The 17313-nt window shown below is 53.8% G+C and overlaps 1 protein-coding gene across 5 annotated transcripts in view; it reads left to right on the forward strand.

The window, feature by feature from the left end:
• The window catches only part of NAA60 (N-alpha-acetyltransferase 60, NatF catalytic subunit), a 44390-nt gene that overhangs the window by 21279 nt on the left and 5798 nt on the right, over positions 1 to 17313 (forward strand). For 4 of the 5 annotated variants that reach the window (XM_061208847.1, XM_061208844.1, XM_061208846.1 and 1 more), the window contains exons 2-6: positions 10634 to 10749; positions 12647 to 12776; positions 13857 to 13953; positions 15207 to 15441; positions 16528 to 16881. In XM_061208847.1, coding sequence (XP_061064830.1) covers positions 10640 to 10749; positions 12647 to 12776; positions 13857 to 13953; positions 15207 to 15441; positions 16528 to 16684 — 729 coding nt within the window. In that variant the 5' untranslated portion in view covers positions 10634 to 10639 and the 3' untranslated portion in view covers positions 16685 to 16881. Of the gene's footprint in view, positions 1 to 4034; positions 4157 to 4899; positions 5076 to 10633; positions 10750 to 12646; positions 12777 to 13856; positions 13954 to 15206; positions 15442 to 16527; positions 16882 to 17313 lie in introns of all 5 variants that reach the window. The other variant, XM_061208845.1, reaches the window with a different exon arrangement.

The following is a 17313-nucleotide window of genomic DNA, read 5'->3' on the forward strand; positions in this document are numbered from 1 at the left end:
ATCTGGTGATAGCCCGAGTTCCAACTGCGGGTCCCCAAGTTTGCCAGCCCCTGGCAGAGAACTTGGCACCTGGCAGTCGCGGCCACCTTTTGCAGAGGGCTTACATCTCACTGCCTGGCAGGCGTTTTGCACGCTTCCTATGAGGACTTCCATCCCCACTTGATAGCCCTCCCTGCGGCTCATAGCCCGCACATGGCAGGCGGAGCTGGACAGTGAATTTGAACCCAGATCTGGTGGCCTAGAAGCTTTGCTTAGCCCTGAACTCTGCTGCCTCCTGCTTCACAGGCCCTCTGAGAAATGTTGTGGATCAATGATCCTCCTGTTTGTTTGTGTCCCATGCACATGGGACGTTTCAGGCCTCAATATTTTGCCTCCCAGAACTCTTTGATTCGAGGAGGCGGAACAAATACTCAAGAAAAACATGATCTTTTTTTTTTGGCTGTGTTATGCCTTCGTTGCTGCACGCGGGCTTTCTCTAGTTGCGGCGAGCCAGGACTACTCTTCATTGAGGTGCGCAGGCTTCTCATTGCGGTGGCTTCTCTTGTTGAGGAGCACAGGCTCTAGGCGCGCGGGCTTCAGTAGTTGTGGCTCGCGGGCTCTAGAGCGCAGGCCCAGTAGTTGTGGCGCGCGGGCTTAGTTGCTCTGCGGCATGTGGGGTCTTCCCGGACCAGGGCTCGAACCCGTGTCCCCTGCGTTGGCAGGCGGATTCTTAACCACTGTGCCACCAGGGAAGCCCAAGAAAAACATCTTGACTGAGGCAAGGGGATGGATTCCCCACCTTTCCTGTGGCCGAGGGAGGAGAGCATCCCTTCCCACAGTTGTGTTAACCCCTCCCAGCCCAGCCTGGTGGACAGCACTTTTCCTGTTCATTGATGTGCTGTTTGCCTCAGAACTCCTCAAGCAAAAGAAGGGGTTTCTGAGAGTTTTTAGGTAATAGTGCAGGAAAACACACACCTTCCTTCTCCGCTCAGTAGCTCCCCCAATAATCAGAGATGTCCAATGATGCTCTTTGCTGTGACCCCAGTGCCTAGAGCAGGGCCTGGGTTTTAAGTACAATTTTGGTAAACAAATAACTGAATGGATTCTCAGTGTGGAATGGGAGGGAGGTGATAGAAGCTTTGGCCCAAAAGAAAGCCAAAATGGGCTGTCCCCGGGACTGCTCCTGGACCACCTGTTGTCTTATTTTTAAATCGAGAAGTGTGCAGATGCACACAGTTGGTGACCCCAAAGGACACGTGGAACGTCACCGCCAGCCCAGTGGGTCACCTTTTGCCCCCTCTCAGTGTCGTCTGACCCCCCAGCCACATTCTCATTTCTGTCGCCATCGGTTCCTTTAGCCAGTTTTAGAATTTCACACAAATGGAATCCTCCACTGTTATCAGTTCATGTTTGAAGGGATGTGTCTTTTTTTTTTTTTTTTTTTTTTAAAAGCTGCGTTAGGGGCTTCCCTGGTGGCGCAGTGGTTGAGAATCTGCCTGCTAATGCAGGGGACACGGGTTCGAGCCCTGGTCTGGGAGGATCCCACATGCCGCGGAGCGACTGGGCCCGTGAGCCACAACTACTGAGCCTGCGCGTCTGGAGCCTGTGCTCCGCAACAAGAGAGGCCGCGATACTGAGAGGCCCGCGTACCGCGATGAAGAGTGGCCCCCGCTTGCCGCAACTAGAGAAAGCCCTAGCACAGAAACGAAGACCCAACATAGCAATCAATCAGTCAATCAATAAAATAAATAAATCTTTAAAAAAAAAAAAAAGCTGCGTTGGGTGTTCGTTCCTGCGCGCGGGCTTTCTCTCGTTGTGGTGAGCATGGGCTACTCTTCGTTGCGGCGCCAGCTTCTCATTGCGGTGGCTTCTCTTGTCTAGGCGCGCAGGCATCAGTAGTCGTGGCACGTGGGCTTGGTAGTTGTGGCTCCTGGGTTCTAGAGCGCAGGCTCAGTAGTTGTGGCGCACGGGCTTAGCTGCTCCGCGGCATGTGGGATCTTCCCGGACCAGGGCTCAAACCCGTGTCCCCAGCATTGGCAGGCGGATTCTTAACCACTGTGCCACCAGGGAAGCCAGAAGGGATGTGTCTTAAATTGTGTGTGAGGAATACGTGGGCTCCCCTCTGGGCACGATGAGGTGGGTTGTACGAGGGAGGCTCTTTGGAACTGGAGTGCTGGGTGTTTGTTTCTTGTCGCCTTTAAATTATTCATGTTCCTCCTACTCTGAGACTTTGGAAGGAGCCCAGGCCGCTTTGGAGACGGCTTGCCCCACCACGGGCGGCTGCTCATTTGAACAGACCAGCTGTGCCGAGCTCTCAGTTTCCCTCACTTGCCGTTCTGAGCCCTTCAGCCCATTTTACTGATGCGCAGGGCAGTGCCCTGTGTCCATCACTGGCTTATATTTCCTTTTCTGCGTCATCCATCCTGAAAGCAAGAGCTTGGAGTCCATGGCTGTTGGGTTTTTCAAGCCGATAGGCCTGGCACCTGCAGAATTTCACACTCCCGAGGGCCCAGCGGTCTTTCATTCTTGTGCTATGGACGAGTGTGTGCTAATCTTCCTTGTGCTTCGCTTGAGAAGAAACCTGGAGTGCTGGGGACAGACCAGGGCGGTGCTTTGTCACAGGGTGCAGGGAACTGAGGGCTCAGGAAGGGGATTGACAGAGATGTGAGCTGTGGTGAGTTTAGGGAGGTGACTCCTGAGGGAGGCTGCTGGGTTGCAGTGGGGGAGACTGTTACTGCGTTGTCACCATGTGCTGGAGCAGAGGCCAGGCCAAAGGGGAGCTGGGGCAGGAGTAAAGCAAGAAGGTGGCAGCAAATGTGGCAGTGCAGGCAGTTCCATTGAAGGGAGAGAAGGTGGCGGGAGGCTTGTCCAGGAGAGGGTGCGCGGTGTGCACTGGAGGGTATTTGTGCAAAAGAGAAGATTGAAAAGTTTGGAGAAGGTGGTGCTTGGGCCAGGGAGGGAGGAGATGTGGAGCTGGGCCAGGGACTGGGGTGCCCCTTAGTGGCCACCTCATTTATCTTCCCAGCGACGGATAGGAGAGCTGAAGCATGCAGCAGGACAGAGATGTCCCAGTGGACAGCAGAGCTGGGATTGACCCTGGGCATGGTGACTCCAGCATCCCTGCAGGATCTGGGAGCACGTGGAGAGCACAGAGTCCAGAGCACAAGTGGAGGGTGGCCTAGCCTCAGCAAGGAGAAAGGACTGTTTTGAACCAACAGGAGTAAAAGAAAAGAAAGAAGGAAAGGTTCTAGGGGCAATGTGGTCATGGCTGGCCTGACCACTGGCAGTCTGCTGAGGTCAAGGTGGAGTCCAGAGCACTTCTCAAGACATTAAGATGATGGGAGCAGTTTTTAAAAGTTAGGTATGGCTTGTTTGGGACTGAGAAGCAGTGCCTTTGAAGGAGGGAGAGGCCCTGTGGACCTGGGGCATCAGGACACAGTCTGTAGAGGGGAGTGGTCTCCAGGAAACAGGGTTGTGTATGGCTTTCTTCACTGGTTGGGAGTGGAGTGCACCGTGGGGATCTTGCTGGTGCCAGGAAACCCCTCCAAAAACTGGAACAATCCCATTCCAAGCCCCCAGGTTCTGAATCCCCAGCACTTGGCAGTGGGAGGGAGATGGAAGATGCTCCTGGGATGTTGGCTTTCACTCCGTCCCTCTGGCTGAGCACTCGGAGGCGCTCGGGAAGTGTGATCGGGGAGGGGATGCCTAGGTGATCAGGCACCACCACCCCGCAGCCACCACGTGGACTTCAGTACAGGGACCTGAGAGGTCATTTCAGCTCAGAAGGAAGATGAGGCTTGCAGACAGCCCACAAGGACAAGGTTTGGGGAAGGAGAAAGGATGGACTGAGAGGTGAGCTGGTGGGCCCTTCATTGTCTTGGAGAATCCGGTTTCTGTCCCTCTTGGAATTGTTCCACTCACTGACCCCTAAAGGCCAAGGACAGGATGAAAACCCAGGAAACCTGGGGAGAACTCTCCCTGCAGGCCTGAACTATGCCTTCTCCCGTACAGCATGTCCCTGCTTTCATAGTATTGGCGTGTCTGTGTCTTTGTAGAGAAACATACCGAAAGGTGGCCTGTGCGGCTTCGGTGCCCGTCCACCAGCACCCCAGGCCTTAAGACAGAGGGCTGACTCGGGGGCTGTGCTCTGGCTTCACCCACCGGCCTCTGTTCTCTAGTGAGTATTCAGAATCCTTGTCTCTTAAGCCCTTAGGGTGGCCCATAGTGATAGGAGATCAGTTCCGGGCAGACAGGTGGGGTCCCCACAGGTGTCAGATGTCAGTCCCCCGCCTCTCCCGTAGCGGTGGACCAGCCACACCAGCCTCCCACCTGTACCGCTGCCGCCTTGACCTCGCCCTCCCTGGCACCGTTCCTTTCTCTCTGGCACACGGGCGCCAGATTCTCCATTCCCCAAGCCTTCCTGCCCCCTTCTCCACTCCTGTTGGTTGGGCTGGGACAGATTAACACTATGACATGCTGCATTTTCCCTTAGTTAAATGTGATGTGTTTCTATTTTTAAATCAAGGCATCTGAAGAACTGGCCTTTGAAAACACGGAAGTACTTTTAATAGGGATGCAGGAATCCACAAATAGCTGTGTGTCTTAGAGCCCAGTGTTCTTCTTGAAAGTTGAACAGGGAACAAATCCTGCCCCTTTGGTCAAGAGCATTATCCCAAGGGTACTAGGGGGAAAATGTATAAATCCTGGGACATAAGAGGTGGTCGTTTATTATGAGTCTCTCCCTTTGCTATCAAGTTTCAATTTTTTTAATGTTTTAAAATCAACTTTATTGAAGTTTAATAGACATATGACAAAATGTACCCAATGAGTTTAATATGTGTGTATATATGTGTGTGTGTACATATGTGTTTGTGTGTATAACCACCACCATCAAGATACAAAACATTTCTGTCCCCTCAGGAAGTGCCCACTCAGCCTCCTTGCAGTCAGCCCCCTGCCGCAGGTACCAGAGGTCAAGGCCTTGCTTCCTGTGGCTCCGGGTGCCCGGTGTCTGCCCATGACCACCCAGATCCAGGCTCTGCAGCTGGTTTTGTTGGTTGCCTGCACTTGTCCTGCCAGCTCCGGAGGAGAGACTGGTGAGAGTGAGCTGACGTATCCCGTCCTGCAGCTCCTTTCTGCGGGAGCTCAGAGCACATTTGCTGTTGGTTGAGAGAAGAGTGGGGCACAGCCATTGAGATACCTGGAGCTCTGCCAGGGGTGGTGAGGGTGGGCAGGCATGTCACCCTGTTTCTCAGGCTGGCTTCAGCCCATCAAACCCCAGACAAACCACCTGGAGCCGGTTTTCCAGGGAAGAGGACGATGTGGAGTTTCCTGGCGCAGGTCAGGTATTGGAGCCGAAAGTTGATTTGAAATTCATCCGGTGATTTGTGCTCTGTGTTGACTTCCCACACAGGGGCAAATCTGAGCCTGATCTTTCCTTTCTCAAAATCACCTAAGCAGCTTACCCCGTGAAAACCTGTAGACAACACAGATGCACTTGGTTGAGCCTTGATAACTTTATTTGGTCACTTCTTACACACTCCAAGTCAAAGACAGATTTTTTTTTCTTTGAATATGAAATACTAAAATTGGCCCAAATCTGGAGTAAGCTACCAGATCGGCCCTGGTGGGCTGGCGGCTCTTCCTCATCTCTGTGAGTCTGTGCCTCCCTCCAGCCTCCCTGACCTTCAGCCTCATCTTCCCCAGAGCACCCCCATCCCCCACCCTAGTGGGCCTGGCTCAGAGGCGGGGGCTGGGGGAGGTGGCGTGTGGACCAGCCCACTGCAAGAGCCCCTCTCCAGGTACCAGCTTGAGCCCCTGCAGTTTGACTTGCAGGCTGGAAAGTTTCTGATTCTTTCTGGAATCTACTGTGACTTCCTTCAGGAAGAATAGTTTTTATCCATTTCACCAAAGAAATGTTTACTCTCAAGATTGGGGCTGGCTTTTGTTTTCTTTTTAACAGCTTTATTGAGGTACTGTCCACCTACCATGAATTCACCCAAAGTGTACCATTCAGTGTTTTCAGTGTATTCACAGAGCTGTGCAGCCATCACCATGTTCAGTGTCAGAACATTTTCACCACTCCCGGAAGAAACCTACACCCTTAGCCATCACCCTCCAAGCCTCCCAACCCCACTCCCAGTCGTAGGCAACCACTAATCTGCCTTCTGTCCCTATGGATTTGCCTGTTCTGGACACTTCATGGCAATGGAATCGTAAGATGCAGTATGTGGCCCGTTATGTCCGGCCTGTCTCACTCAGCATCATGTTTGCCGTGTTCATTCACATCGTAGCACGTGTCAGTGCTAAATATTCACCGCATGGATGCACACATTGTATTGGTTCAGGCATCCATTGATGGACATTTGGGTTGCTTTCACGTTGGGGCTGTTTTTTGGTGAGCTCACAGTGGGCTCTAGCTTACACTCCTTTGCTCAGTTTAGAGCAGGGGTTGTGCCCTCACTGGACTGTTGAGCAGAACGTGTATAGGGCATCCTGTTTGGCCACTCGGATTAGGCAGGTGGTGATGTATTGGGGTTTGTCCCGCAGGATTTTCCCTAAAGGCAGTTGCCACAGGGAGAGGGAGACTCCTGTCTCAGGAGCCTTCTCTGGAAAGACTGCACTGAGGGCCAGGCCTCGGCCTCAGATGGTGCAGGGTTGTCGACCGTCGCAAAGGCTCGAGGTTTTGACAGGGGTTTCCTGCGTTTCCCCTCTCTTGGCCGCGAGGGAAGGAGAAGGGGCGCCAACTGGCCCTGTGGTTAAGACTTAACCCCTCGGGCAGCTTCAGGCACGGCTCCTAAAGCGGCGCCCTTGTCCTCAGGTGTCTACACCCTCCTCTTTAAAACCGTGGTGGAGTTTGGGGGTCGCTTAACTTGGGTCCCGGACGGTATTCCTGCCCCCGGAAAGCTCTGAACCAGGCACCCAACCCTCCAGGGCTCCCACGTGTGGCCGGTGGGCAGCCGCGGCCAGCAGGGGGCGCGCTGTGCTGTTCCCAGCAAGGGGTGTGCAGAGGCGGGGTGGCCACTGCAAGGTGGCCTCGTGCAGGATGGCAGAGGTACCTCCATCAGTCACCTGGGGAAGCTGCCGTCCATGCCGGAAACTCAGCCTGTGGAGAAGTCTGGCAGGTTGGTGGCTAATTTTAATTAGGAACATTTTCACACATCCACCTGGTGTACCCATCATCCAGTTCAATGGCTGTGAACATTTTGCCACTTTCGCTGCAGCTAAATTCAGCTCCAGAACATTCTGCATTTCACCCCTTTATGTCCAGCTTGCATCTCTTCAGGAATATGGACATTTCCTACACAACCACACTGCTGTTTTCATGCCAACAAGATTAGCAGCACCTCCGTGGGTGCTTTTAGAGGTTTTTTGTGGACTCTCTCCCTTTGTGGGGGAAAGAGGGTCACGTGTGCAGTGGGTTGTTTAGAAACCTCGCAGGAAGCAGTGCTTTGTTGTGGCAGGTGTGATGTGTTGGGCCTCGTTCTGCTCCTGGAACTGTACAATCTGGGATGACTGTGAAGCCACGTCCTGGCTGTGACTGCCAGGATGTATTCTGGACAGAGATGACTCATAAAACTCAGGAGTTGCCATTTTTGGTCGACAGTCCATTTCCCAAGAGGTGGCCGGCCTGAGGTCCCTGAGGTCACATTCACCAGAGCGTCCTGGGCACCATTGGTGGTGGGGGGTGCTGCTGAGCAGTGGACCAGCCAAGCTGTTCACGAGAGATGGAGCTGGACAGCATCTTGGTTTCTGAAAGTGTGTCCCAGCAACAAGAAAAACACAGGCGATGTGGGAAGGTCAGATTTGCCAAGTCTGGGAGGATTTTTTTGTTGTTTGGTTGGTGTTTTGGTTTTGTTTTGTGTTTGGAGCCGAGAACTCAGCCCAGCAGCTGTGGCTGCCCTTTCTCCAGTGGCCTCTCACGTTAATGTCTGTGATGGCCTGGTCCCTGGTCCTGTCATCTGAAAACAAGGACATGGGCGGCTGTCTCTGCCCTGCCTGAGTGGGCTCTCAGAGGTCCCCTCTGAGTGACGAGTCTTCTCAAGAAGGGCATCTGTTGGGATCCACCAGGCCTCAGGCAGGAGCTCACCAGCTTCTTGTCCCGATGAGCTTCCCTTCACGCTGCCAGGGGGTCACAGGAGGGGCCCCACCTGGCAGACCCCACGCGGGCAGTGTGTGCAGCGCGCAGGTGCTGGCTGAAAACACGGAGGAGGAAGAGAGAGCAGGTCCCCTCTCATCTCAGCTCTCAAGCCGTGCTGTGCAGAGGGACCTGTCAAGGTGGCATGGTCCTTACCCTGCAGGGTCTGGCGAGAGCTGGAAAGACAGAACCCGATGTGGGCACAGAGCCATGGAGCTCCTGCAGTACCTCCTCTGCCTCCCCGCCCACCCCATGTCTGCTTCAGTGTCACCAAGGTCACCATGTTTCCAGCCACGTGGACCTGACCTTTAAAGCCCCCGCCCCAGCTGGTCCGTGTCAGACTGGCTGGTGCCATGAAGGGGAAGGGGGATGGCGGCAGACCTGTCATTGCCCAGCCTACCCTTGGCCGCCCCTCAAAGGAGCCCTTCTTGCTGGACAGAGCCTACTGGGGTCATGTCCAGGGCTCAGAGACTGAGCAGCTGCCCCACTGGCCCTGTGGTCAAGCCTCAGGGTGGATTCGGCCCCTGGCAGGTGGCAGGTTAGGACACGGCCTTCCCGGGGACCCTCATGGAAACGCCTGTGTCTCATGGGAACCAATCAGGAGCAGGGTCAGGACAGCAGGAGGGCACTGCATTTGGGCTCCCTTTGACCTTTGGGCATTGCCTGGACTCTCACGGTGCCCATTCACAGAACTGTGGTTTCTAGAGTCAGTTTAGGTAACTTCAGGCTACCCCCTGCCCCAACCCCGATGTTTATTATGAAAAATTTCAAATATGTAGAAAAATTGAATGTGTGAACAGTAAGTTCCTATTTTATATCAACCTGCCACTTAGGTCCAACCGCTAATAGCGTTTTGTCACGTTTGCATTCTAAGCAGTTGAAAAATTTTTGAACTGTTTAGTTTTAGACCTCATGATACCTCACTCCAAAGTATTTCAGCAATGCATCTCCTAAGACTTTCTGCATAAGCACTGTACCCTCCACATCTAAGTCAGTTAATTACAGTTTCATGATAATTTCATCATAAATTCATCATCTACTGTCCAGCCAATATTTAAGTTTCTCCAAAATGTTGTTTGACTTTTTATTTTTCCCAGGAAGAGTTTACACATCACATTTGGTTTTAGGTCTCCTTGTCTTTTTTAGTCTATTTTTTTTTTTAATGACATTGACTTTTTTTTATTGATAAATTTATTTATTTATTTATTTTTTGGCTGCGTTGGGTCTTCGTCGCTGGGTGCGGGCTTTCTCTAGTTGCAGCGAGCGGGGGGCTACTATTCATTGCGGTGCGCGGGCTTCTCACTGCGGTGGCTTCTCTTGTTGCGGAGCACAGGCTCTAGGCACATGGGTTTCAGTAGCTGTGGCTCGCGGGCTCATTAGTTGTGGTGCGTGGGCTCTAGAGCACAGGCCCTAGAGTGCAGGCTCGGTAGTTGTGGCGCACGGGCTTAGTTGCTCCACGGCGTGTGGGATCTTCCTGGACCAGGGATCGAACCTGTGTACCCTGTATTGTCAGGCAGATTTCTTAACCAGTGCGCCAACAGGGAGGTCCCTAAATGACATTGACTTTTTGGAGAGACCAGGCCAGTTGTCTTGTAGAATTCTACCCGTTCCGTGTGTGTCAGATGTCATGGTGCCCGGGTGCCAAGTATTACCTGCAGTCGTGAAGTTAGGCCTGGAGGCTTGATTGGCTTCAGGCCCAGCATTGTAGGTGGGAACCTTGAGGGCTTTGTGTATTTCACAGGAGGCACTGGGAGGCTGGCCTCCATCCCTGGGGGATGTGGGACTGCAGGGTCTCAAGGGTGCGAGGTTAGGCTTTTCCTTGGCGATCGCTGAGTCCTGGGGGGTGCAGGTGCTTTGTCAGAGTCCACCCGTGGCCTTCCTGCCTGGGCTGAATGTAGCTTCCTGATTTAATCGTTGCAACTTGTGGCCCCTGTCTTGAACTTTTGGCATGTCTTGAAGTCCTTCTGTGCGCACATAGGGGAGGAGAAATGGCCCACCCAGCAAGTGCCACTCTAAATCCAGCAGGTCTCTGGGGCTGCTGAGCCCTGGGTCGTTTGTTGGCAGCCACTGGCCCAGGCTGGGAGGAGTCAGGGCTGGCAGGGCCGTGTGCCTTACCAGTGGAAAAACAGCAGGTGTGAGGGAGACGTGAGAACCTCTGGGCAGAAGTAGGGCTGGTGTGGGCGCTCAGCGGGCAGCTCAGAGGGGCCAAGAGAAGAGAGAACACAGACCAGAGGTGGGCTGCCCTCTGTGGGGCTCAGGAGTATCCCATGTGAGCAGCGAGGGCACCCTGGGTCCCCATCCTCCCAGGCCTTCCCGATCCTTGGTTTCCTGCCCTGCAGGGATGGCGGAGGTGGGGGTGTGCCTGTGATGCCTAGTGCAGAGAGTGTTGTAAGGGGAGGAACACTCCATCAGGGGGACGGTGCGAGCTTTCCCGCCTTGCTTGCCTCACAGGTTATATGAGGAGGAGGAGGCGGCAGCGTGGGTGCGGCCGCCCTCCTGACACCTCCCTCCCTGCAGGTGTGAATGACAGAGGTGGTGCCATCCAGCTCCCTCAGCGAGGTCAGCCTGCGTCTCCTCTGCCACGATGACATAGACACCGTGAAGCACCTGTGCGGCGACTGGTTCCCCATCGAGTAAGTTGAGCAGTGTCCCCAGCTGTGGCTTGGGGGATGGGGAGTGGTGGGGGGTATGTGAGCAGAGCCGCGGGTGCCAAAGCTGACAGGCTTGCTGTGAAGGCGCCGTGGTGGCCCAGAGTGACCTCGCCTGTCAGGGTCCCAGGCCCTGCTCCCTGACTACCACCGGGCTCTTTGCACCTCATTGTGTTCCTAGAGATCCCCGAAAGGGCTTTGCTGAGAATCTTTAGTTACAAAGATGTTCCATGCAGTGCTACTTATAATATTCAGAAAATTGAGAAGCTACTTAAGTATCTTAACAGAAAGGAATTGGTTACATACATCGGGGTATGTGCATGCAAAAGTATAATGTTATTCTGCCGGGGGGAAAAAAAACCTGTCCTAGAGGTATATATGTTGACAAGGAGAGTTTTTTTACGAGATATTAAGTGGAAAAAGCAGACTAGAAAGCAGTATGTACCACAATCCCCCTTTTATTTAAAAACACATACAAGATAAAAGCTTAGGAGGATATGTACCTCGTAGCAAATGTGTTCGGTAGTTCGGGTGGGTGGATGATTAACATCTACAAGTTTGTCTGGTTTTGCTTGTCTGTATTTCCTACATTTTTCTGTAATATGCACATAGAGCTTATAGTGAGAAAAATAGTGCAAACTTTTAAAAATTAAAAATAAACAAGATCCTGCCAATCATCACATTTCCGTGAGCCTTAGCCTCAGACGTGTTTAACCTGCTGCCGGCAGGAAGGGAGGGATTCCCTTACGTCCCTGATGGGAGTGTGAATTGTCACCTTCTGGGGCCACAGGGTAGCGGCGGCTTCATAGGTTAGAAAATAAACGTCATCCCAGCAGTCCCACCGCTGGAAAGTAATCCAGTAAGTCCGAGGTTAGACCCCGCTGAGGGTGAGCTGGGGCAGGTAGAGCCTCACTGGCCGGAGCCTCTGTGCCTCTGAGGAGCCCGACCTGCCTGCCTCTCCTTGCAGCTTCCTGGGCCTGAGGCCTCAGGTTCCAAAGATGATGGAGAGAACTTCAGTCCCATCAGACCATGTGGTGGCAGCTCCCCTCCTGGCTGCCGTGCCACCCGGCACTGCTGGGGTCAGAAGGCGGGAGTGTGATGAGGACCAGGAGAGGAGCCTGGGTGATGCTCAGGTTCTATGGAACCTTCCGGTGGGCGGGCAGTGGCCTCCACAGTGCAGACCCGAGTAGAGCACCTCTCTGTGTCACCAGGAGGGTCTGAGACCCTCCTCCAGCTCTTGGTCTCGTGAAAGGCATCCTGGGCTAACCCGCTGTGTCCGTTAGGAAACAAACCCATACACCCTCCCGACCGAGCCTCCTTGGCTGTGGCTGAGTCTGCCTTTTCATCACTGCATCACTGTTCTGTTCCCTGCTCCCCTCGGACGGCGCTTGGTGAGCAGCCCCAGTGACCCTGGCTACACCTTGCCCTTGAGGCCCTGTCCCTGAAACTCAAATGCCACTCTGCAGTGAACCTGGCTCTCCCCACACCACTTCCCCCAGTCTTGAAAAAGTCTCACAGAATTCTTGGAAATCACCCAAGTGTCCACGGGCTGCGGGGGTCATCAATCTTAACTCATCCACCTGCCCCCCCAGGCACTGCTCTCGAGGGGACAGCATCATTAGAGGTTTTTCCCCTCTTTTCTCTGTGTCTTGTAAGATCGTTTTCCCATCAAATTTCCAGTCCTGTCCGGACAGATAACCGCTTTCAGAAGATGATACTCTGAGAGTGATACCCTTCGGTGGAGACTGAGCGGTGGGCAGACCCCTCGTCAACCCTCAGTGGTGGACAGAGCAGCCTAGGGTCCCCTGTGGTTCAACTCTCTGAAGCACGACAGGGGTTGGACTTGACCTGGCCGGTTCATCTGAGTTTGTCTCCTCTTCAGGTACCCAGACTCATGGTATCGTGATATCACCTCCAACAAGAAGTTCTTTTCCCTCGCCGCAACCTACAGGGGCGCCATCGTGGGAATGATCGTAGCTGAAATAAAAAGTAGGACCAAGATACACAAGGAGGTGAGTGTATGCAGCAATGACTTGGCAGTCGGTGCCTCTGGACAGGACTGTGGGGCCTTACGACACAGTCACGCTGCCTGCTCTGTGACCCTTTCTCTTGGGAGCCTAGATGGCATGTGAGATTCGTACCTGGTTGGTTTCTTTCTGTGTGTTCGTGACACAGTCGTATATGCATTAAGTAACACGACCACAGGCTTCACAATCACAGCCGTTTTGAAGAAGGGAGGCGGGTAAACGGTACACTGGCCTTTCTGTGGGCTTCGAGTCACAAGAGCAGGAAGGATGCTTACCTCCCTGAGACCGATGGCAAGTCCACCTGTGTCCAGGCTAACTGTGGTGTGGAGGGTGGGGTGGGGAGTGGGGAGCCGACCCACTCCCAGCACGTGGGAGCCACTCAGTGAGCAGTGGACGGGACACAAAGGCCGAGTCACCAAGTGTCCTTTTCAGTGGGGGAGAGAAAACCATACACATGGCAGATCCTTCTAGTTCTTTGTGAGGTAGAACAACATAAGAACCTTGTGCTGGTCGGATTCATGACACTCCCGGTCCAGAACTGCATCTCCGGAACCAAGAGACCCACATGGGGTGGTGTGTCACTTGGCCTGGCCTTGGCAGCAGAGGGTGGTGGAGGGCACCACTGCCCACCCTACCCCCCGCCTCCCCCTTTACTGCGAGACCACCTGGGGCTGTGTAGGATCCCTAGTTAAAACATTCACACTCTCTTGGGCTGTCTTGTCTCTTGGCGGGTGGACTGTCACGTGCTGAGGGCCTGCTGAGCGGTTCCTTCTTCCCGCCATGACTTCGCTCGTCTGGCATCCCTGACCCTCCTTGTCTGGTCTACCACCCACCCCAAGAGAAGCGATTTTTTTGTGTGCTGTTACATCTGCAGTTTCTCGCAGAAGGGCCCACACCCTCTCGTTTCCATGGGGGTGGAGGTGACCCTCTATTGTCTTCTGTTCTGTTCCCTCTGCCCCAGTGTCCCCCCAGGTGTCATGGCTGGGAAGTTGGCAAGTGAGCTGTGTCCTGCAGTGGGACCGGGACCTCCACTGCTGACCCGACTGTTTCTGACTTTCTCTTTAGGATGGAGATATTCTAGCCTCCAGCTTCTCTGTTGACACACAGGTTGCGTACATCCTAAGCCTGGGAGTAGTGAAGGAATTCAGAAAGCACGGCATAGGTAAGGGTGGCAGAGCTCATAAACGTTACTGCCAACTCGCCCCCCACCCCCGCCCCGTTCTGACGATTGTCTCTCATAAATACCCCTCAGTCTCTTCCTCCATCCCTTCCCTCTGTCTGGGGCCAGACCTTCATCCTTCCTCCCCTTCCAACAAGACCCACGGCCCCACCCACTCCCTTGGCCTTCAGCCTGTCCTCTTTCCATACAACACCAGGTCTTTTCTGCCATGGCCTCCTTCCCAAATCTGACAAGATCAGATTAATAACCGCTCCCGAATGTCCTCATTTGGGAATGGGCACCTCTTATCGTGCCTCTCGCCACACACACAGCTTATGTCTGATCCCAAGGTATTTTTTTTTTAATATCTTTATTGGAGTATGATTGCTTTACAATGTTGTGTTAATTTCTATCATACAACAAAGTGAATCAGCTGTAAGTATACATATATCCCCATATCCCCTCCCTCTTGAGCCTCCCTCCCATCCTCCCTATCCCACCCCTGTAGGTCGTCACAAAGCATCGAGCTGATCTCCCTGTGCTATGCGGCAGCTTCCCACTAGCCATCCATTTTACATTTGGTAGTGTATATATGTCAGTGCTACTCTCTCACTTCGTCCCAGCTTCCCCTTCCCCGCTGTGTCCTCAAGTCCGTTCTCTACGTCTGTGTCTTTATTCCTGCCCTGCCCCTAGGTTCATCAGTACCGTTTTTCTAGATTCCATATATGTGCTTTAGCATACGGTATTCGTTTTTCTCTTTCTGACTTACTTCACTCTGTATGACAGAGACCCTAGGTATTCTTGATTAAGAGTAGAAAACATAATTGAAAAATAGTGCCAGCCACCATTTATTGGGTGCCCGCCACACCTGGAGTGCCGGGCTGCCCGCATGACTCCAAATTCCCATCCCACTCAGCCACACAGCCAGTGAGTGGCAGAGTCTTCATTTGTGTCCGTTCCACATTTTCCTGGGCTCAGGTTTACACTTCATTGTCTAAAAAGATCAGTGAGTCTCTGTTGTGGGTTCAGCCCCTGGGAGGGAACTAGCAGGCTGGCATCCGCGGTCCCGGATGCCTGAGGACCTCAGGTGACAAGCCCCATCGGGCCGTGAGATGTTAGGGACGTCTATAGTGGGTGGTTATGGGAGGTCGGTCTTCAGTCCAATAGCAGAGAGATCTGTAGAGACCTCTGCAAAGATGACTTCCTTGTCTGCCTCACGCTTCCTTCCCACTTGCCCTGCGCCTCTTCCTCCGCAGGTTCCCTATTACTTGAGAGTTTAAAGGATCACATATCAACCACCGCCCAGGACCACTGCAAAGCCATCTACCTGCACGTCCTCACTACCAACAATACGGCTATAAACTTCTACGAAAACAGAGACTTCAAGCAGCATCACTATCTCCCCTATTACTATTCCATCCGAGGGGTCCTCAAAGATGGCTTCACCTATGTCCTCTACATCAACGGTGGCCACCCTCCCTGGACCATCCTATATCCTTTCTCTTTCGGGGGTGAGGTATTGTGGCTTCCTAGCAGGGCCCGTGCACCAGCTGGAGCTGTGGTTGCCTTCACATGGCATCCACAAGGCCAAGCTCACGGGACCAGATGTTGTTGTGGGCGGGTCTGGCCGGCACATCTTGGGAAATGACGGTCTGGGTGTGGACGTTGGGAAAGCAGGCCAGTTCTGGCACTCGGCGCTCGCTGGACGTTAGACTGGTATGAGGGGAGTGTTCAGCCTCCTGGCCCAAGATCCATCCATACATCAAGTATCGAATGAGAGCCTCCTGTTCCAGGTGCGTGGGGGATACAACAGTGAACGAAACAGCCAGAAGCCCCTGCTCTCATGGGGCTGTGTGCTGGTGGGGGAGAAGACAAGCAAGTGAGGTGAAACGAACTGTTTGCTGTTTTTGAACACTTGGGTTCAAACCTTCTTTGCTGGGTGCGTGACCCAGAGGTGTGTCCCTGCCCTACTCCCTCCTCTTTAACTCTCTCTGGCCCTTGACAGGTTCAGTGGAGGCCAGGAGACTTCCTGATAGTCATAGGGTGTGATCCCCAAAATACTGTGTGTATGTGAGAGAGAGAAGTTAAATGAATGAGTCCAGGATTTATCCATTTCACAGGGAAATAAACGAGAAAGACAAGGGTGGCCCAAAAGCCTGCAGGCCTAGCTCCTGTGAAGATGGGTCTCTGTGGGTGTCCACAGGGTCAGGACTGCTCCTCATCACAGGGACAGGGGCCTGCCACTCTGAGGACTGAGCATAGGGGAGAACTAGGAACACTTGCTCTGCCAGACCCCTCCCCCAGCACCCAGTCCTGTCCAGCCTTAGTCTAGGTGTCCAGGTGCCTGGGGCCTCACCCAGAAGGTCCCTTGTACCCAGGCTCTGCCCTGCATTATTTTGTGCAGCAGAGCCCCCTCCATCTGATGAGGCTTTCCAGCCCTGCAGAGGCTGAGCAGGCTCTTGGCCTCCTGCAAGAGTGGCATGCTGTCTGCATGCAGCCCCCATGGTCACCGTGCTGACAGTGCCACCCCGGGGCAGTTGGGCAGGCGAGTCGGAATCTTCCTTAACGGAGCTGCACGGACTACATCCAGCACCTGGGCTCTGCGCTAGCAAACCTGAGCCCCTGTTCCATCCCGCACAGGATCTACCGCCAGGCCCACAGCCTGCTCTGCAGCTTCCTGCCATGGTCAAGCATCTCCACCAAGGGCGGCATCGAGTACAGCCGGACCATGTGACGCCAGCCGAGCAGTCTCTGCCAGGCCCCACCCCTCGGCACCCTGTGGAAACCGCCTTCCCGGCCATCTGACTTCTGCTGTCCTCTGCAGAGGAGCCAGTGGGCACCTGCCAGGCCCGTCGGCCTGCCCCAGCTGCAGGCCTGGTGCTACGTGGGCTCGGGAGAAGAGAGTCAAGGGGCGTGCCCAGTCTCCCCCAGGTACACCAGAGCAGGGGGTGCAGAAAGGGGAGCAGAGCCCAGTGGGATGATGGTTGGGGAAATGGAGGCGGTGCTTTCAGCAATGAAAACAGGAGGCCCTGGATGGGCATCTGCTGCTCAGTGTGCTGGGAAGCATGGCCAGGGGCTGAGATAGTTTCCGAACGTCTCTCAGAAACTTCAGGAGGGAAAGCAGAGTTCTTGAGCCCTGGCCCGAGCTTTATCTTTTCACTACCTGAACTACTTTTTAAAAAATAATGCATTCACATGGTTCAAAAATTGAAAAGTTACCAAAAGATCAAGCCCCTTCTACTCCTGTCCCCAGACACTCAGCTTCCCCTTCCCAGGGGTTATCAGTGCCACTGTGTCCCTGGTGGTGCTTCACTGTAGATGGCGGCTTTAACAGCAGCGGCCTTGCCCTGTGGTGGGCACCTA

This window comes from Eubalaena glacialis, chromosome 13, assembly GCF_028564815.1.
Source record: "Eubalaena glacialis isolate mEubGla1 chromosome 13, mEubGla1.1.hap2.+ XY, whole genome shotgun sequence".
Classification (NCBI taxonomy): Eukaryota; Metazoa; Chordata; class Mammalia; order Artiodactyla; family Balaenidae; genus Eubalaena; species Eubalaena glacialis.